This window comes from Daphnia carinata, chromosome 5 (genome assembly GCF_022539665.2).
Source record: "Daphnia carinata strain CSIRO-1 chromosome 5, CSIRO_AGI_Dcar_HiC_V3, whole genome shotgun sequence".
Classification (NCBI taxonomy): domain Eukaryota; kingdom Metazoa; phylum Arthropoda; class Branchiopoda; order Diplostraca; family Daphniidae; genus Daphnia; species Daphnia carinata.
In genome coordinates, this window is record NC_081335.1 from 7714365 (window position 1) to 7736265 (window position 21901).

Consider the following 21901-nt stretch of genomic DNA (forward strand, 5'->3'; position numbering starts at 1 on the left):
CACAAAAAGACGTTTCACTCTGAATTATTTAGGGATCGTCCCTTTTCCAGTTGGCTTATTCATTTTTCTTTGCCCACTTTGTCTTTCTTCACCTGTGTCCCCTTTTTATTAAAGCAATTACCTCGTCTATCACGTTACTGTTTTGTGTGCCAAGTTGAAGTCCCAATTCATAGCGCACTCGATAAAAATAAGAGAAAAGTCTTATCATTTATGAATAGATCCTCGTGTTATTGAGTGTCTCTCACGAGAGGTACAGTTGCGATGGAAACTACACAGCATTATTTTGATAAGAGAAAAGATAGCTTTTTAGTGAACAACATCCGGATTGCAAAAAAAAAAGAATGAGTGGTGTTTTTGACGGACTTATGTATAAAGAATGCAATCAATGTCACTGTACACTTGTATACAAGAAAACAGGTGGTCGTCGCAATTCATCTGTACTTGAAAAACACGAGAAGGGAAAACAAGAGAACAAAAAAAAAAAATTAACATTCGTCGTCCTGTGTCCATACTGTCAAGTCATCGGCTTTTTTTTTTTGTTTGTTTGTTTTTGTTTCAAATCGAATTTTGTCGAGGAATGCGGTCACAAATGAGTCGACCTCCAAGTTCCAACACGCGATCAAGTCATTCACACACTGTCACGATCGAGCGGATATCACCATTTTCGACCCGATCGCCAAACGAATAACGATTTCCCGGTTACGCAAATCAACGAATGAGCTCGATTGGACAGGCAGCATTAACAAACACACACACACAAAAAAAAAAATACATGTCAAAGGAATAAAGCGAAAATTAAAAAAAAAAAAAAAAAAAAAAAAAACGCTGGCGGATGTGGTAATAATGAGACAAGATCACACGTACATTCGCAGTACACAGTCACATGTTTATATACAGCAAGCACGCTCGTAAATTTATTTGGAAAAAAAAGGTAGGGGGTTGGGGGGAGAGGAGTGGGGTTGGAGAGGTTGAAAACATGATGAAATCCTGATGTGGTGAGGGGAAAACAAATTTTTTTTTTTTTTTTTTTTTTTAAAACAAGATTTGTTGTGGGTACATCCCGCTGCACAGGAGGAAAAAAAAAAAGAAATGAAAAGAAACAAAAGAAAAACGATGTTAAAAATTCTGTTTCAAAATGTTGTCATATGCGATTGAAGAAGACGAGTGAAGCGGGTGGAAAGACTTTGCTACTTGATTAGGATTGGTCCATAGAGTGGGGGGTGGAAGTGGTGGAGGGCGAGTGGGGAGGTAGGACGACACGAGAGGGAATGAATGAGGTGCCACGATCGAAGCCGAATAGATATCCTGTGTCCACACCAAAAAAAAATTGAAACGGCTTTTCTTTTTGTTTATTGCCTATTTAAATAGCCACTTAAAAGAAGAATTTAAAAAAAAAAAAAAAAAAAAAAAAAAAATGAGGGTGGGGTGAGGAGGAGGAAGTGGAGGACAAGGGCTAACAGAATATGACTCGAATGAACAGACGATATAGGAATTTGTCCTTATTATTATTATTTTTTTTTTTGTTTTTCGTTTTTGTTTTGCGCATTTTTCGCTGCTCCGGCCAAGAAATTGTAATCAGAAATATATAAAGTATGTTGGACGTCAAGCGAAATGAAAGGAAAACAAAAAAAAAACAAAAAAAAAACACACACACACACGAGTTTTGAGGTTTCGTACAGTTCTTTTTTTCAATTTCAAGGGCTGCCCATTTCAGCGGCCATGAGATTTCGCACTTGCTCCAGTCGATAAGCCAGTCGTTGCTTTTGCGAAAATTCGTCTTCCTCTAGTGCCATCATCAGCTGCTCATAGTAGCGATCGGCGTAGTTGTACAACTCCTGCAGGGCGCAATTGACGTTGAAGTCGACCGTGTGCTGGCGAGACTCTTCGGCAAGCATCGCGTTCATATCCTGATCGGAGATGGCCGCCATCGTCTTCTCATCGTAAATAATAAATAATTAGCAATTAGAGGGATGAAATTTATAATTCTTCTTCTTCTTCTTCTTCTTCAAAAAAAAAAAAAAAAAAATAGCCTCACCTTGATGTCGGCGTAGTATCGCTCTACCCATTCCTTGTAAACGGGTATGTCTTTGGCGAAGAGGAGCTTGGAGCTGGGCGAGTCCTTGCCCAGTCGATGGTCGGAAGTTGAGCACGAATCCATAAATGTTTGAGCGACGACCGAGAGGCACGAGTCAACAATATTGGACTTGTGGACGTCAAAGACAAAATTGGGATTCTTGATGAGATTGACCCAGAAGCGGAGAGGCAAACTGTTGGATTTCCACGTGTGGACCACCTCCGGATCCGTGATGCCGTGCTGCAGAGCCTGGTCGTCCAAAAAGTCAAACATGTACTTGATGGCCAGCGGCAGGGCGGATCCGCGGTTGGCGATGCTGAAAATCGTTTCAAAGAGATCGTCCACGTATTTCTGCAGCGTTATCTTTGTGGAGAGGAGCCGCGTCAGGTAAATCTCGGAAACCATTTTATTGCCTCGTTGGTCGCCATCTTTGCGGTTGTTGTCGTGGTCGTGATGACGGACCAGATGCCACACTTTGACGCTCGGGTCCTGATCGCCTCCGCGATCGTGCGTTCCATGGCCTCCTCCTCCTCCTCCACCCCCTCCTCCTCCTCCGCCGCCGCCACCGCCACCGCCGTGGCTCCGATCGCCGTGATGGTTCATGGGCGACGTAGCCCGGCTCATGGGCGGACTGGCCGAACTGAATTTCGACAAGTTGAGGTTGAGCGTCTCGTACTTGTGGTGGTGGCCCTTGTCGGCGGCGCCGCCGCGGTGCTGATCCGACAGGATCGACAGGTTGTACATGGACGACTGTTTGGGAATGAGCGTCAAGAGGGCGCCGTCCGGCACGCGGTAGTGAGCCAGCGTGTTGAGCTTCTTCCAGTCGCCCTCCACTTTGGAAGTAGAGTCCTCGTCGTAGAGCACCAGCCGGCCCGACGTGCCCGTCCGCCACTCGAGGTCGAGATCCTCTTTGCGGGGACGCTGGCTGTAAGGCGTCGAGCGGTAGATGGTGTCGAACGCCTTGTCTTTGACCTGGACGATCGTGTCGCAGTCGAGGACCTTGACGGGCGTGTCCGTGTTGTCCGTGTGGGCTTCGAGTCCGCTGACGTAGATCGTCTGCGGCGAAATCGAGACGTAGACGGTCATGATCTTGTACTCGATCGACTGGCGGATGAGCTTCTCTTCAGAGAGCGAGTAGCGGGCCTCGGACGTGACGCAGTCCACCGGTCCCTTGTCCACCTGGTGTTTGATGGCGCGGAAGAGGAGGTAGAGCGGCTCGCCGGCGCACTCGCGCAGGAACTTGTAGAGCAAAAAGGTGAACCAGGCAGAGAGCATCTTCTCGGCCACCGACTCGGTGCGACGCAGCAGCAACTTGGGGTGGCTCTTGCCCTCCATGCACTTCTCAATCAGCTCGGCCAGCAGCGTCTTCAAAATGTCGGTGCAATACTCCATTTTGCTCTGGAGCGTCACCATGATGAGCGAGGCGACATTGACGCGGTCGCGCATGTAGAAATAGCGGTTGCTCTCCAGCGTGCGGATAAAGAGGAGGAGGAATGTCTTGTTCATCAAAAGCTGGCCAAAGAGACGCAGCGGCTTGTCCTTGCGCAGCAGCTCCGGCCGTTCCCATTGCAAGAGCGTGTGCTCCTCCATCGAGGGGAAAAGGATCTTCATGGCGTAGGTGCGGTAGTCGAGGAAAGGGATGCCGCCAGATGTCAGGTCCGACGTCAGGTCCGTCATTTCCGTTTGGAGCTCGGCGAAGGCCTCTTTGCACTCGGCGGCCACCTGCAGTTCCAGCGTGTCCATGTGCTCCTGCATGCTCTTGAGGACGCGCGAGCTCTCGGTCGACTTGCGACGGTAGGCGATGACGACGCAGATGAAGACAAAGACCAAAAGGCCGCAGCCGATCGTGACGCCGATGATGACAGACTTGGGTAGCTGGCCCTCGCCGCTGTTGGGCGAATCGTAGCTCAACTTGCCGATGACGTAACGCAGGCTGCGGCCGACCACCACCACCACCTCGGGCGCGTCGTTCGGGTTGGCACCGGCCGCCGGCGGCTGGGCAGACGGAGGCCGGCACGTCAGCTGATTCCTGGAGAGCGACGTCACGTTGCACGGCGCCGTTCCAATCGATACCTCCACGTCGTTCTCCTAAAAAAAAATTCGTTCCAAATCCATTTTAAACAATTGTTCCAGTGAAAAAAAAAAAAAAAAAAAAAAAAAAGTGTGCAAGTTAATACCTGACAGGCTCGATCCAAGTTGATGCCGTTGATGGTCAAATAGTCGCTCTTGTAATACTTGACTTCTTCGTCAAATTTCTCGTAAACGGGATCCGGGTAGAGGACGAATTTGGGGAAGTTGGGCGAGTGGGACAAGTTGCGCACCGACGGGACATCATCCATCAAAAATCCATAGTCGAGCGAGAGTGGCTCCTCGGGCGATATCTGCTGGCCGAGGACGGGCACCGAAGGAGACCGGCACTCCATCCTCTGATTGGACAGCACCTGGCAACTACTCGAGTGGACCACGTCTCGATAGCGGACAAACATCTTGGGTTCCTATTTGTGATCGCCGTCAAGCAGAACGAAAAATCAATATTAATAACGAATGACAATTTAATTATAATAGAGGACAACATTATCCTTTTCACCTGAATGTATTCCAAATTGTTGCCGGCGACCGAGATGATGATGCCGCCTGCGGGGATGCCTTTGGGCACCTTGACTTGGCTAACGACGCCCGATTCGGCGTACTCGATCGTCGGATCTTCGACGTATTGGTACATTTGTCGAGTGTAGCGGCGGACTCCGCGGTCGAACGACATTTGCAGCTCTCCGCTGCGGAGCCGGTTCGAGGCGCTCGTCCGGCAGATGGCATGCGTGGCGTTGGTGTAGGTAATGGCGCAGGCCAGTGCCGGATCGATGACGGCCTGGATGGAACTGCCGGCGTTCATGAACTGTCCTCGAATGATCAATTGAGTGCCTCCTGAGAGCGGACCCCAAGTCGGATGGATGGACTCGATGATTGGATTGACAAATTCGTAATAGTCGGCCGATTCGCCTTTAAAATTGGAGACGCGGACGATGACGGGCCCTCGTAGCGGTTGGCTGTTCTGCGGGCTGTCCACCAGGCAGACGATCCGTCGCGTTTGGACGTAGAGCTCTTCGTAGGGGTGACACGGCATTCCGGCCACTGTGATTCCGCCGGATATGTCGCCAAACGTCTTGCCCAGATTGACACCCTCGATCGTCACGTTGGTTCCGCCTTCCCACGGGCCCAGTCTCGGGTCGAACCGTTTCACCTGTCAAAATTCAAGAAAAAAAAAAAAAATAATAATGATTAGTCTTCTTGTTTCTTATTCAAATTTTTTTTTTTTTTTTGTGTGTGTGTGTTTTAACAAATAGGAGGAGAAGAAGAAGAAACAAATGAAAAACGGGTTAGGACAAAAACTTTCACTCTGATTACGTCAAGATTGAAAAATAGAGAAAGCGCCATATGGGTATTGTCTCTCTCTCTCTCTCTCTCGTCACACACAAAAGAGAACGTGAAATTGATTGATTTTTTTTTTTTTTTTTTTTTTTTGTTGTTGGTTCCTTTTTTGGAAGCAATGACCAAACGTTAAAGAGAGAAGAAAAAAAAAAAAAAAAAAAGGAGAAAGTTGCCAAACCAGATCTCTCTCTCTCTCTCTCTCTCTTTGCTAAAGATTTTGGAAAAACTCTGGATTTTCAAAACAGAAAAAAAAAAAAAAAACATAAACAAACCTCAGGGTTTGGACAGATTTGGTCTCGATCCAACCAAGGCGCTCCCGTCGCCACCGAAACTGATCCGCCGATTCCACTACGATCGCACTGTTCCCTCACTTCGCACCTAATCAAAAAAAAAAAATCCAAAAATGAAGAAAATCAATTTTGGTCAACGCCCATCTGACTGCGAGACAGAACAACGAACTTGTCGGACGTCTGACACCATCCGCAGAGGTATTTGTCAGCGAGGGCGAGGCAGAGTCCGCAATTGTCGGCCATTTCTCTGCAGCGATAGATGAGGACGTGGACGTTGTCGGGATTGTCCAGGGGTTTGGATCCGCCCCAGATGACGGCGAACGTGGCCGTGATGTTGGGCGCCCGCGACGAATACGTAAACTCCATGTCGTCGCAGTAAATGATGTCGCCGAGGAGCTGGGCCCGCACGTGCGTCACCCGTCCCTCGATGTTGAACTGACAGACGAAATTCGTCTGCGCGATAAACTGGGCGATATTCTCCACTTTGACTTTGATGCTCTTCTTGATGCCGTGCGACACGAGGATCTCCGTAGAGACGCTGGCCGTCGCGTTGATTCGCGGACAGAAGCCCGGTCCACTGCGGATGCTCGGCCCGATTCTCTGCAAAAAAAAATGTGCATTTTTTTTTTTTTTTTTTTTTAATTAAAGCAATTTTTTAAAGGGAAAAAAAAAAAAAAAGATGCAACTTACGTTGACGCCGGTAACGAGAATGTCGTTGCGGCAATTCTCGGCCGTGTCGTGAGTGCACCGGTGTCCGTCGACGCACCAGTCGCAGGGGTACGAGGACGAGACGCATTCCGTGCACGACGTGTAGGTGGTGCAGTCAAAGAAGGTGAAATTGGTGGCGACAAAATCGGGTCCGGTCGTCGTCCTCACCGACAATTTGGCCGTGAAATGATCTGTGTGTTGAAATCAAAAAAAAAATAAAACGAAAAATTTCCTTAATTTTTTTTTTTATAGCCAATGATTGAACAGTCACGTCCTATCAAGCTCGTGATCGCGAAAACGATCCACGAAGCCAATCTTTTTTTTTCTTTTCTTTTTAGGGGGTGGGCAAATTTCAGGTGAGACGAAGGGAAAAAAAAAAATAGATTTTCTTTTCCCTTTTGATGTGTCGTCTTTCAATTTTTTTTTCTTGGCGGAGGTAAAGTAGCCAGATAAGAAAGAAAGAAAGAAAAAGAAAGAAAAAAGGTACAAGATGAATCACGCTTCACAGTCGGAAGCACCTCTGTGTATGTGTTCTGTGTACGGAGGGGGGATCGATACGGGGGGACTGTAACTGCCTCGGCCCTACACCCCCCCACCCCCACAAAAAAAAAAAAGGCCGGTAAAGAAAATAGAAAAAATCGAATAACTCAATTTCCTTAATGGTCCTAACGTTGATCATCGACCAAATCCTATTTATGTAGTCCCCCCCCTCCTCCTCCTCCTCTCCCTCTGAGCTTGCAACCCCCTCAATGCAAACGTGGCGGGCGACTTGAACGCTCATGCATAAATAATACAATCATTAAAAATTGGGGGGGGGGGGGGTAGAGAGGACGAAGAGAAAAAAAAAAAAAAAAAAAAAGGCGGTGGAGGGTGAAGTCGATTTTCGTTCTCATCAAACGAACTTGTCGCCGTTGAGCAAAAGTTTTTATTATTTTTTTTTCCTATCCCGCGCTTAGTTTTCGCTTGAATTGATTTGATCAAGTTAGTTGAGACAGACTGCGACCCATCTTCAATACTAATGAGTATCATCCCTTTTTCTTTTTTTCAAACGGACAGAACAGAAGCCCCTGCAAGGAAAGATTTTGTTTTTAAAAACAAATTTAAAAAAAAAACGTGTTCAAGATGATCTCTATTGATTTTTTTTTTTTTTTTTTCATGTGTGTGTTGTTTTCTATGATTTCGCTCCTAATTCTTCAAGTTCAACATTGGCAAACATGAAAAGTACAAAGTCTACCGACTGCCAAGTAGAAACCAGAGCTCTCTCTCTCTCTCTCACACACACACACACACACACCGAGAACCCGGAGGCCCCCAACTTATCGATCACGAGCCCCACCCTCCGCACTGCGATCGTTTCTGTATTTTTCGATGCTAGACGGGGAGGAAGACGAAAGGAGAGGGAAGCGGGGTGGAATCCGAGAGAAAGGAGACACGTGTGAAGCTTGCAAAGAGAGTGAAAGGCGAGATTTGAAGTGGGATAGGAGAAGGAGAGAGAGAGAGAGAGAGAGAGAGAGAGACGGGAGGCAACAGCTGCAACGACAGTAGCCAAAGGTTCCACGCTCATCAACCGGAAAAAAAGGGCAAACGAAAAATAAAATAAAAAAATTAAGTGAAGCAAAGTGGAAAATGAACAATAAGGCCATCTAGCGTGAAAAACGCACTGGGAACAAAAAAAATTAATTAAAAAAAAAAAAAAAAAAGAAAAAGACTCTCACGTTGTCCGGGTGGGTTGGCCGGTATGTGATCGGTGCGAGGTGTTGTACAGCTGACGCCGTTGGCCGTCCTCGTCGCGTTCGTCAACAGCGTTTTGCCGAATGCTGAAAAGGCGCACTGGAACTGGCCCGAAAGGGTTGGCAGATTGTCAATCACCAACGAGAGCTGCCCATTCAACAGTTAAAAGGCAAAAAAAAAAAATATATATATATATATATAAATGTACAAACAAAGAAAATAGGCGGACCATTTGTTTAAAAAAAAAAAAAGAAAGATGGTACGAATTACCGTGCGAGCTGTGGTCCGTTGGAGCTGGTTGGGCGTGACGGAAGTGATGGTGGTGCACCTTCCGCTCTTGTAAGAAATCCAGTAGAGCGGATCCTTGGCCGCATCTTGACAATCGCTTCGCAAACTGCACCTGCACACCCAAGACACAAGAAAAAGAAAAAAAAAAAAGGCAAAACATTAGCCAAATACAGCGGAAGGGTCGTGTTTCCTGGTATAACGGGGCAGACGGTTTTTACTTGTTTTCCAGGGAACACCATCCGCAATAGGGGTCGCGGGCTCCGAGGCATTCGCCGCACGTCTTGTACACGCCGCAATCCTGGACGCGAACTTTGGTCACCTTTAAAAAATACGAAAACAAAATGTCAGGCCAACGTTTGTTTTTTTTTTTTTGTTTTTTTGATCCATTTGGCAAATTGCAAATGAACGTGCAAAGTGTATTGATTTTAGTACTTTGCGTTCCGTCATGGCGTAGAGATGCATCCGCTGCGGATCAAAGACCAGATCGGATGAAACGCGGCTTCCTTCGTCCACGGTAATGTCACCGTACTCGAAGGCTCCTCGACCTCCGCTATCTCCTTTGACATTCTCCACCACCACCTACAAGACAAACAAAAAAAAAAAAAAATCAAGTCGTCGTTTTATTATTTTTAGATGAAAATTGACTTCTTTCTTTTTCTTTTTTTTTTTTGCATCCAAAATCCAATTTTTTTTTTTTGGTCATTGCTCAACGAGGTGCGCTTTCTCCCTCCCCTCCCCCTGTGCGAACACCTTAAAAATCATTTTCCGGACGATGATTTCCATTAAAAGACGTTCACAAAAAGAAGAAACCCAATCGACTTTGCAATTGTTTTTCGCTACATCGATTCGATTGTGGAACTTGGAATTTTAAAAGAAAAGGCAGGTGTTTTCCCAATTGGGGGGGGGGGGGGGGGGGGGGGAAATAAATAAATAAATAAATACTAGGAAATGGATATTGTTCTTCAAACAATTCGCCCAATGGGCAAAACGATAAAAAAAAAAAATAAAAAGTATCGTCTTTTTTTTTTTTTTTTACGATGTGTCGTTATCACGTTGCTGGAACGCACCGGGAATCGTTTTCTTTCCTTTCTCCCCCTCCCCCAACAGTAAATTTTTTCTTTTTTTGCATATTTAATATAACACAGAATTTGATGTTAAAAAAAAAAAATCAAGATCAATTTACCCGCCCTAAATGTTCATTTGCGTATGAAAAAAAAAACAAAACTGTCAGATAAATAATGTAACAAGAGATTGAAAGGCTGGCCAGCATGCCATTTCACGCAAAGAAAACGGAAAAAAAAAAAAAACTGGAACGTAACAACCAACGATTGGCTTCTGTTTTCTCTCGTCTCACGCTTCTGACCTGTTCACAACCTTTGAACGAATTGACAAACTAACAAGAGAAAAAGCTCGAGGGCGTGATCATCAGCTTTCACCTCTCGTGAATCATTTTCTTGTTCTTGTGTCAAGTCAGTGAACTCCTCTCTTTTTTCTCTTCCTCTAGTTCCAGGCCCCAGAGCGAGAAAAATCGGAATTCATAAAGACCTCTAACCTCGAGAAGGTAAACATGAAAATAGACACATTTCTTTTTTTTTTTCGTTTCCCCCCTAAAAAAAAAAAAAAAAAAAAAAAACTGCCAAAGGAAAAAAAAAAAAACCATTAAGAAAACAAAAGAACGGCGGGGGGTGCATGGCAGGAAGTCACACGGAGACAGTTCAAATAGAAAAGGCAAAAAAAAAAAATAAATAAAAATAAAACACATGTTCCCAAATAATAAAAAAAAAAAGGAAAAAGAAAGAGAAAAGGTAAATAGAAATAGAAAAGAAAAGGAAGATTCGTACCTTTTTCAAATGTCCTTTGGAAGTGCCGAGAAAGACGACGGTGAAATCACCAGTGGATGTGGCTGCCACGGCCGTCAACAGGACGTTGTTCATGGTGCAGACGGGCCGCTCGATGACGGGTTCGCCACCGCCCAACGGAGTGTTGACATCCAGACCGCAAAAGTCTTCTCCAATCGTTTGCAATTTCTACAAAAATAAATAAATAAATCAATAAAACAGACACAAAAACATTTTTTTTTTTTTCTTCAAGTTCGAGATCAACGTCGGTTCTAATGAGCTATCGAATATTCAAAAAACGATAAAGAAACTCGTGAGGGGGGGGGAGTCCAACCATTTAAGCCAATTTACGATTGGCAATGGCGGATACTTTGATTTTCATCAAACGATGACGACTTTCTTTTCAAATTTTCATTATCGGATTTCATCATCAAAGGAGGGACGATGGCAGACAACTAAGAGTCTCTCGTTTTATTTTATTTTAAAAAAAAAGAAGATAAAACACGCGATGCGATAGGGAAAAAGTGAACCATCCAGTGGAACGACATCGTCATCCGGTTTTGTTTCGTTTTTGTTTTGTTTTTCAAAGGTGTACGTGTTGCGGTGCAACTTGGAAAAAAAAAAATGATGGTCGGTGAAAGAAAAAACGAGTCTTGCGCGACGATATACCGCAAAAGACAATGACCATCTGGCAACGTGTTCACGGGGGGGGGGGGGGGGGAGCAAAAATAATAATAATAATAAAAACGTGGAAAACGTTCAATCTCAAGTTACTACCGGATTTGTCTTCCGGTTTCTTGTGAGAGGGAAAGGCGAGAGTTTCAATCAATAACACACCCACCACCCCCCTCCTCTCTTGTAGTCCTGGCGCTGAAACTGTTGATTGGCTTGTAAAAAAAAAAAAACTGGGGAAGGCCTTATCGTTGTTCATCCAACTGTAGGAATCAGTCAAGCGAATGAAACAAATTCCGGTTTCTCCTGTTCCGATTGTTTTGTTTTCGCACAGCGTACGCCAAAGGCACAGAGAGAGAGAGAGAGAGAGAGAGAGAGAAAAAGGAAAACAGGGGGGTCGATGTAGGCCACTCGATCGTGACTGACCGAAATAAACTCGATCACGAATGGCGCCTCTCCAAAATGAAAAAAAAAAAAGGTCTGACATTTTCGTTAAAAGAGGCCCTTGAAAAAAAAAAAAAAAATCATTGCAAAATAGAAGAAGTTTGGGTTTGTGTCACCTGTTTTGTTTAAACGTTTCAGTTGGGTTACGATGTGTGGCACCGTCAACATCCGACCTTCTATAACGAGATTCGTAGGAAACAAATCGCATTTGAAGGTGTGCCCCCAGTCCAATGTGAATAACGACTCGAAAACTTAATTACAAGCCACGAAAAAGAAAAAAAAAAAAAAGCCATAAAAAAGAAAATGGTTTCAAAGCGTCTTCTTCTCGCCCAGCAGCTCCCAACGGCTTGTTCAAGACGCACAACATTTCACCCCTCTCTCTCTCTCCTTTTTCCATGTCACCTCCTCCCATTTTTTTGTTTTGTTTCTCCATCTTTATTTTATTCCCAAGAAGAAGAAAAAGGGCGAAAAAAAAAAAAAAAAAAAAAATCTTTCAACACCAGAGGGGTCTGCCTGCCTCGTCTAATGATGGAATAAAAATCGATATAGAAAAAAACTAGCAAGGTCGTTTTTTTTTTTCTTTCTTTCTTCGTCTAAATTGACAATAGCTGTGCGATAAAAACATTTTCTCGATCCACCGATATCTTCTTCTTCTTTTTTTTCGAAATATTTCTCCGGGTGATCCGGTTCGTGGTGATAGCTTTTGTGGTGTGTGTGCATGTGTGTGTGTAGCAAACGGCAAGAGATGAAATACAAAGTTCACTTCATTTCTCATGTTGTTGTGGTTGTACGTGTGTCTCTCTCGGTTGGGGTTTGTCTAGTCATAAAAGGCGTACTACACTGCAATAGCCGCAGGGCATCACATGTTACCTCCCCCTTTTTTTTTTTTTCTTAAGGAATTCTTCTTCTCTCTCTTTTTCTCTTTTTATTTCGTTTTTTTTTTTTTTTTTTTTTTTTCCATCGAAAGAAAATGACCGGGGTCATCCGAGCCGCAGGCTGGAGGGGAGGGAAACAACACACACACACACAAAAGTCCTCCTATTTTTCCACCATTTTCACGGGCTTCAACGCCATTGTTGCCTCTACACACACACACACACACACTCTAGTTGACGAACGCGCTCGACCTTGAGCGAGAAAGAAATTTAAAAAAAAAAAAAAAAAAACTGTCTCTTTTTTTTTCTACTTTTGGTCTTCTCCGACTACGAAAAAAAAGAAAAAGAAAAGAAAGACATGACACGGTTTCGACTTGAAATCGAATCCTTGGAAATTAAAAGTAACGGGGTAAGGTGGGCGGGGAAGGCAAAATAAATCAAAGAACGCGTTTTGCATATGTAATGAAAAACAAGGACGTCTCTTTTTTCCCCTATTGAGTGCGCAGAGATCTTACCGTGTGAACGCAGGGTAGACTGGGCGAGATAAAGTCCAATCCGCGATGTCCTTCTCCGCTAAAACACTTTTGAATGTTGTGCATAAACTTGCGCCGGATGGATTTGAGCGAGTAGACGCAGAGAGCGGAACGCGGCGCCGGTCTGTTGCTCATCTCGCCGCCCTCGGCCGGGTCGGACTGGGCAAAGACGGCGAACAAGATATCGTCCTGTACCGTAATGCCCAATTCGGCTGCCAAATCCGATCCGGGCTTGTCCACGTAGGCGGCTTGAACCAAATTGTATTGAGTGCCGTCCTCGGCCACACATTCTAGCGGCACTTCCGTGTAGGATTGATAGTGTTCATCGTCTTGGCACACGCGGACCAACTTGGAGATGTAGGACGAATTGTTGGTCGTCGATTCCTTCATTTGAGTTGTCAGGAAATACGAGAAACCCTCCGAGGAAAAACCGTAGACGTAGTGAATGGGGTAGCGGTTGCGACTCGGCGAATTGACCGAAATCCGCGTGCCTGTCGTCACCCGCGTGTCGCCTTCCCTCCTCTCCATATTGGCGATTTGGAACATTTTGTGACGGGCCAGCGAACGCGACGACACGGCCGGCACATCGGATCGGTAAGGGGAATTGCCCGTGTACGTTGCGCCAACGTAGAGGACGTGCGTACTGGGCGGATTCGGCGGTCCCGGAGCGATGAAAACCACAGTCGTCGCCGTCGAATTGTTGGCCACGACCGGCTCCCTCACGTCCATCAATTCCTCGCTGATGTTTTTCAGATTTCTCACACTGCAAATGCCTTTTCATTTTGATTTGATTGAAAAGAAAAAAAAAAAAATGTGTTGAATGAGTTTGAAAAAGAAGGGGGAATGAAATCAAATTGAAATTTACCTTGGTAGAAAGTGCCACAGGCAATGAGCCTCGTGTCCGTGTAATCGATAACAAGGGCTTTATTGACATTGTCCGTTAGCCTTTTGACGACCGAGTCGCTGCAGCCGACGGCCGGGCATTCAGGGCTGTCTTCCCTAGGGCCCGTCTCAACCGTCACCTGTAGATCAAGATCCGGCGAGAGCTGGTAGAGCCGGTTGACTCCACCGACGTAGACCAGACCACTTTGCTTGTCCACAACGAGATGCTGCAGGCGGTGGCCGCCATTGCCTTCGTTAAATGTGTTCACGATCGGACCGGCCGATACGAGACAAAGACTCGTCAACACCAACAGCGGCCAGCAGATGGAAAACCAATCTCCAAACTGATGTTTCGCACTCGCCATTTTTGATTGCACACCACTTTTGTAACGTGTCTCTCTCTCTCTCTCTCTTCGTTTTTATTTCCGTACAGACGAACGAGTCATCACAGCACCAATCTAAAAAAAAAAAAAAATAAAAATCACCATCGTTTTTTTTTAATCGAATTCAATAAAGAAAGAAAAAATGACATTAAAGGTGGGCGTAAAGTGATTAGAAAAACTAAAGTTTTTTTTGTTTTTTTTTAAGATTATATGGTTTCTTAACTTGTCCGTAAATAGACTAATACAGCTAAGGTTTCGTGACGTCATTTGATACGAACAATCTTTTTATTATTTTAAAGAGGGCGTCCTTTTTTTTTTTTTTTTTTTTAAGAAAGAAAAAAAAAACAGGTATTTTAAAAGAAGAAAGAAAAAAGATTCTGTGCTGCCCTTTTTTTCCCCACCACTTTTGCTATTCTCAGATTTTTTTAGTTTTTTGTTGACATCGTCGTCGTGTCTGGACTCGCCCTGTCCTCTCCCAAAATCCCTCCTTATGTACTAAACCATCACCCACTACCACCATCTTGTTTCTTTCTTTCGTGCCCGGTAGCTGGAAACCGTGTTTCTCTCGTTGGCTGGTCGTTAAAAAAAGAATATATATATATATATAAATATATAAATTGACTTGAAAATTGTTATGTGGTGGTAGAAGAAGGGGAGAGAAAGGCGAACTTGCTCGAGGGGGCTAAAAAGGGAGAATCGATAGTGCACGAATCGATCGAGGATAAAAGAAAGAAAACAAAAAACAAAAAAACAAAGAAGAAACATGTCCAGCTGCGTGAAGAAGAAAAAAAACTGAATCATTGCAACTCGGTGTGTGCTGAAAATGAAGCCGAAGAGAATTCAATCTGGGCGAGAACGCACAGTTGCCACACATACACACACAGACTCGCAGACACACACACACACACACAATGGAATGCTGCTTGCTGCTGCTGCTGCCCTCCCTCCTTGGACGCTCTAGGCTTTTGACAACCCATCCCCCACACACACACACACACACAACACGAAGGGGATGAAAAGAAAATGAGGGAAAAAAAAAGAGATGAAACAAGAAAATGGCATCAATTCCAGTGGGTTCACCTTTGAAACACGAGACGAAAGAAAATGGGCAACGTAAGAAATATGGCTGCCTTCAATGATGAGTAAAGCGAAAAATTTGTGTGGGCAGAACAAAAACAGAGTTTTCTCTTCTTCTCACGACCAAAAAAAAACTATACACACACTACTACACATCTAGACACACACACACTCACACACACAAGTCGCTTGGGAGGCGACGCTATGCGCTTCACTCTCTAACCTAACGGGCACTAACAGCAACTGAGTCACGAGCTTCGAATCCGATGCCTTAGCAGCAGCAAAAGCCTTGCGGCTATTCGACGCCCCTCTTTCCCCAACAAATTCATCCGCTCCCTCTGATCCGACCGCCATCCAGCGTTCGACAATCCAACTGTTTCTGGATTCAATTCAACTACAACGTTTTTAGTTATTTTTCTTTCTTTATTGGAATAGGAAAAAAAAAATGGTTTCACCACGCGGGTTTATACAAATCAGCTGGAAAAATATGTCAAAAAATTTCAATTCGATCCCGATTGACATGATGACGGTCGTTATTTTTTTTATTTTTTTTTCGACAGATTTCCCCGGATTATACTTATTCATCCCTTCAATGAGGTAAGGGGGGTGAGGCAGGAAAGAAGACGTTTGATTGACGTGATGCCAATTGTATGCTGGGTGCAACTGCCGACATAACTGGAAAAAAAATAAATATTTCAGAAAATACGGAGCGGCTTTGAATGCAACCCAGATGATTTGCCTATTCTTCTCGTTTCGTCACTCTAATGATAACAACGTCAGTTAGTTTCCCATTACTACCGTTTTATTGATCAAGCTCTTTACTCTCTCTCTCTCCCTCTCGCCCACATTTCTCTCTTTCTCTAATCGACATGTAATTCCCAGTTTTGAACAAAAAAAATATTAAAGAAACATGGGGGAAAAAAAAAAAAATAAAAGCGGTTGCCATTTGGGGGTAGCAAAAGGTCAAACACGAGGGAATCGGAATCCCGCGATATACAGTCCGACCAAAAGAAGAGGAAGGGGGAGGGAGGAAGGCCTATCCGTTTCAATTAGATGGTAGATCTTTTTTGTTTGTTTGTTTTTTTTAACGTTCACCGCACACGCAATCTAATATCAAAGTTTACAACCCCCTGCCAACAATCTAAACCTCTCGTTGATGGTTTGCTTATTTTTTTTTTTCCTGTGTGTGTGATTTGTCTTTGGGAAATCAGCATTTCGCCGCAATCTATCGTCTAAGGTAATAAAAAGAGCCGTTTTTCTGTAAAGCGATTTCATCAATGTGAAACGCGAAAAAAAAAAAGAAAAAGAAAAAAGAAAGAAATAACGTAAGCATTTTTACAACGAGTTATGCCTCGTATGCAAATGAAACGCTGCGGGGACCGGTTCGTTTTTCACGTTGGTCATCATCGCCAGTTTGACCTGAGCCAAACGATTTCTTTTATCCACATTTCAAAACAGACAAACTATCTCAAATATGTTTGTAAAGACGCGCGGACTAATGCAACAGTCGGTGATGCAATGCGCACGGGCGATAGCGTCACTAACCAAATCAAAATCATTTCCTTTTTTTTTTTTTTTTCCTGTTAAAATAAAGAGCATTTAAAAAAAAAAAATCCCGTACTATTTAAAAAAAAACCGCAATGCGGGTTTGCCTTTTTTTCCCGGAAATCTTTCCGATTGCTTATATTGCAATGGTCTGTGTGTGTGTACAGTTCAGAACAGTAGACACACACACGGTACGTAGAGGTTTTACGTATATGTATTATTCGACAAGTTTTTTTCAAACCCCCCTTCTTTCTCCAACGCTAATCAATACGCACACAGCGCTTGTATGGTGTAGCGTATATAGACTGTTATACTGTCTACATGTGTATAACGCTGGCCCTGGCTATGGATGCAAGGATTATTCCGTCCTCTTACGTGGGGGGGGGCCATGGCGTCGGTTTTCACATCTTCCATCCTTTCGCTCTTTTTTTTTTTCTGTTCCTTCAATCTCTCCTCCTTTTATTTATTTCTTGTTCCCCCCCCCCCCGTTTTTTTTATTTTTTATTCGATCCAAGGCTCCGACCTCGAGCGAAAATCCATACACACAGAGCATCTCTTGCCATTGAAGAAAAGAGAGAGAGAGAGAGAAAAAAAAAGTCTTGTTTCCTTTCTTTTTTCGATCCCTTTCGTTCAATCCCGAACGAAATAAAGCTCCGGGTCTCCGAACAACAAATCCCCCTGTTTTTCCGCCAATAAAAATGCTTCGGTTAAGTAAAAAAAAAAAAATGTATAAATGCACGTCATTGCTGCCAATAGCAAACAAAAAAAAAAAACATAGAAATAGAACAGGAGGCAAGAAGAAAAACAAGTCCAAAGATGTTGCTGTTAGACTAACAGAAAAACACAATAGACACACATGAGAAGATGATCAGACCTTGTTTTTGCCTTATATACCGGAGGATACAGTTGGTGGCATCTTACCTGTTCCCCGGTATGGGGCAAATCAAACAAAAACTGGAACAAAAAGATTTTGTTTTTAAATTTAAATTATTTGTTTTTGCCTTTTTTCTTTTCTTTCCTGAGAAAAGAATGACATCATAAAGAACATTACAGCAACGCCTTGACTGTTGGCCTTGTTTGCTGATACGCAAATGACTTCACGATGACGTGCGCAATTTCGTTTCTTTTTTCTTCTTCCACGGATACCGTAGTCATTTCGATTTAATTTCTTTTTTTTCTTTTTTGCTCTCCCTCCCCCCTTCGTTTTAAAATGATTTTTTTTGTTTGTTTTGTTTTGTGTACGTGTTAAGGCATTCTCACCTGTCGATAAACCTTTTGCCCTTTTTAGTTTTTTTTTGTTTTAATCGTTTCCTCTCTGTTCGCACGGTTTGCGTATGCGCGCAGTACTCAACCAAAAGTGCGAACTAAATTTCACAAAGGGTTTCCCTCATTTATTCAAAAACAAAACTCAATTCTTTCTCGGATTCTTTGAGAGAGAGAAAAAAAAAAGAATCCCCTCTCTAAGAAATAAAAATCTCATCAAAAATGAGTATAGACGCACTTTGATGCTGACCCTCGTCGATGCTCGGCCGGAAGTAATGACTTTTGCAGCAGCGTGCAGTTGTTCAGGTGCACACACACACACACATACACACAAAATGCCGAATGATTCATATATAAGGAAACGGGTATAGCGCAAGACTATACATCAGTTATTTGCGAGTGTGCGTGTAGATTGCGCCTATGGGCTCCGGCACAGCTTCTGTACACATTAGGGGGTTCATTATTTATCAATGATGGTACCATACAGTGCCCTCCTCCCCTCTCTTCCGCCAGCTATACATACATAATGTTCATCGCTTCAGATATATGTGTAACACTAATGGCACACACACACACATTGAGAGGAATCTAAAGGATTCGGCCAATCAAAAAAAAAGATTTTTCTATTTTTGAAATGTAGTGGTTGTAATGGCGCCAACGATTGATTAATAGCCGACTGCTGTCCTAATAGACATACGAGTTCTAACGTAGACAAAAAAAAAATTAAATTAAAATAATAATAATAAGCTTTTTTTTTGTTTTGTCTTGGTCAGATGGTACAGAACTAATTTAGTGGCGGGGAGATGGAGGATAGCGTTTTTATATACAGATGCATTTTCTCTGCCATTCCTCGTGTAAGATGGTTGAAAATTAAGGAAAGCCTACTCCTTAATTAAGTTATAGAAAAGCGAAAGAATAAAAAATGTTCGAGCCAAAGTATTAGATGTTTCTGTCTGTTAGCTCTTTTTGGTCAGCATCGACTTGGTTTCTCTCTCTCTCTCTCACATACCTCTTGTCTCACTCTCTCTGTCTCTACACCCAAACGCACATGAGCAACATAAAAGAGAATTCCAATCGTGCTGTCTCTAGATCACCTTTCATGTCGCAACTGTTTCTAAGATCTGGCCTATTAACTTCTTTCTCGCACCGTCTGGCTTCGACTTGCAATCCAATTTCCTCCGTTGCTGCCTCCCTTGTAAGACATGTACACTATGTAACTGCGTCCACACACACACATGTGTGTGTATAGAAGGAAGTCGACCCCTTTCTTTCTTAATATAAAACGCCAACTCTGTATATACAGGACTGTCAGTGTGCAGACTAGCGTTATGGACATAGAGGAGCAGTTTGAGTTTTTTTCTTCATTCCTCTCTTTGTACCCCCTCCCCGAACGTGGGGCGTTTTCAATTAAATACCTTCCGCTTCTGATTTTGAGGGGGAATTTGCTGAAGGAGACGAACCGTGTCCGCGAGGCCGGCAAGAAAACGGGGGGGGTACAGGAGTTTCGAGCAACTTATTTGCCATCCAGCGTGTGTATAACTCCCCGTGCACTGGCTCACGTTTTTTCAATTGAATGCCCGTGAGTTGGGGAACTGTGTAATGTATATACAGACAGAGCGAGAGAGAGAAAACGGGCGTGACACGGGTGGCTGGACCAAAAAGCATCTGTCGAGTCTCATCATCACCGTGCTCACTGCTGCAAGACGGGAGAGGGGCAAAGGCGAGTCTGAACAAGTATAGACACGCTGAGACAGAGAGCTATGTGCGCTTTCAAACGGCCGAGAAATGGCTAAAGATGTGAGGAGGGGGCACTTGTCCTGTGGAATGGGATGGCAGAGCAGGAGTTGGGTTGGCCCGGGTGGACATGGGCGATAGCCGCCCGTTGTACGGCACACACACGCAATCATCGATTAGCTGAAGACCTGTAATATTTTAGTGCAACTACAGAAACGGGACGTGTTTCAATTGCTCCCTGGGACGGATATGGAGAGAGATAACGTAGCAATGTCGTGTCTCAATCGTCATTCAATTGGCTTGTCATTACATATTTTCTTGCTTTTTTTTTTAATTTAAAATGTCATCATTAAGGCCTAAATTAAAAAGAAAAAAAAATTGTCAATTAGAGAAGAAATGGGCAGTTTCGATGAATTGCTATACATGAACGAGACTCTTGCGTTCTCTATGATACGCACATGGCAGACAAAACAAAGATGGAACGAGCTCGAAAACATATAGGATGACATCTTATTTCTTTAGCCAAACGCTAAGTTTGGGCCTATATCCGACGATGCAAGTACACGTCTTCTCTCTCTCTTTTCTTTTTTTTTATCTTACTTTATACTTTACAAGTCTAAGGCGGCCCCCGTGTACTGTATATAGAGTTACGAAGAAAGGTATATTCAGCATAGATACACACAGACACGCGTTACGGTATACGGTATTGATCGACGCTGAACAAGAAGACCTCCCTCCCTCGTTGCTCCGTTCACCGCTCCGACGCCACGCTCCCGCTGTTATATAGACTTTAGCCCTTGCTATGTCTGCAGATATGAATCATTGCTCTATTCTCTTTCTCTCTCTCTCTCTCTATCCCTCCGTCCCTTCGTTTCCAGAGTTTGACTCCCAACAGATGAACTCGCTTTTCTCGTCTATACACACACTAAACCTGAATTATATAATACAGACACACACACACACACACTGGCCGTGAAACATCTTCACGCTGCCATTTTGTCAATTTGCAAAATGGATAACTTACATATCGTCAGTGCGGATGTATCTGCGCCCTCTCTGTAAATGTCTCCCTCCATGAATGTGTGTGTTTACATTGAATATAGGACGTCTATTGTCTTGTTGGTTTGTGTTGACTATCTGCACGGACGTTTATGGGGGGGGGGATACAGTCTACAATGGTGAAGGAGCAAGAGAGAGAGAGAGAAACGGTGTCGAGTTTAAAGTTACAAATTCTTGCGCGATGTGTAGCGCACACCTTTTGTTGCAATGCTAGCGGCTGTTTTGGATACATATTTATAGAGCCTTTGCGTGTGCTTGTTTATTTCGCCTCTGGTATGGATAGGCAAGAGAACCCCATTTTTACAACTGAAACTCTGTGTGTGTATGTGTATATGTAATATATATATAAAGGGTCGTGTGCGGTGTAGGTTAGGGGAGCAGGCAGAGCAAAAATGTCTAAACAAAAGTGAATTTTTTTGGATAGGACGAAAAAGAATGTCGAAATCTGGAACGATATTTTGTTCATTCTTTTCGTTTTCATTTTGAAAAATGGGAATCGTTGTTTGTTCAATTGACGTGATCCCTCCTCCATTTGGAATGTCGATAAAGAATTTTTTTTTTTTTTTTTTTTTTTTTCACATCTGACATCGATCGCATTTTCTTTTAAGGCTTTTGTGTATGTAACTTGTACCGAGTCACATTCAAATAACAATGCACGCATCACTAGTTTTTTTTTTTTTTCTGTATGTGTGTGTGCGCGTGTGTCAAAGGTAGGTTACGCGACATGACACACGTTTGTCCCATTCAACTGGTACGGGCTTTATTTTTTATTTCACTGTTTCTTCCTATCAGGTTGTGAATTGCTGTACAGATTAGAAGCATACGACTGTTGATTATCAAATCGGAATGCCATTCTTTGCTTAATCCTTCGTTCTTCATACGCTAAATGCCTTTCCTGTGAGTCAGTATAAATTTCAACAAAAAACCTTTGTTTGATTCATAATTCTCCGATGTTTCGTCATTAACTGAACGTTATTGCACATGCAGCGTCCGAATGTGGAATGTTTTTGATGACGCAACCGTTTGTGGTTGTAGACCATTATAGATGACGCACGCAGACTCCCGACGAGAGAGAAACG

The 21901-nt window shown here is 43.6% G+C and overlaps 2 protein-coding genes across 3 annotated transcripts in view; one reads left to right on the forward strand and one right to left on the reverse strand.

Annotated features, from left to right (window-relative positions):
* Positions 1-21901, forward strand: part of LOC130702833 (large ribosomal subunit protein mL52-like) — a 56814-nt gene that overhangs the window by 25662 nt on the left and 9251 nt on the right. The window contains exon 1 of one of the 2 annotated variants that reach the window (XM_057524447.1): positions 21506-21509. The exons of the other annotated variant lie outside the window; for it this stretch is intronic. The gene's annotated coding sequence lies outside the window, so the exon portion shown is untranslated. Of the gene's footprint in view, positions 1-21505; positions 21510-21901 lie in introns of those variants that run through there. 2 annotated transcript variants of the gene reach the window in all.
* Positions 208-15438, reverse strand: LOC130702816 (plexin-A4-like). Its single transcript, XM_057524429.2, has 15 exons — positions 15225-15438; positions 13745-14219; positions 12862-13652; positions 10359-10544; positions 8950-9096; positions 8736-8836; positions 8500-8629; positions 8214-8376; positions 6481-6689; positions 5960-6390; positions 5773-5878; positions 4662-5312; positions 4252-4569; positions 2036-4162; positions 208-1931 (listed from the first exon to the last, which is right to left on the reverse strand). Exons 2-15 carry the CDS (start codon positions 14124-14126, stop codon positions 1695-1697), a joined length of 5979 nt encoding a protein of 1992 aa, XP_057380412.1. The 5' UTR covers positions 14127-14219; positions 15225-15438; the 3' UTR covers positions 208-1694.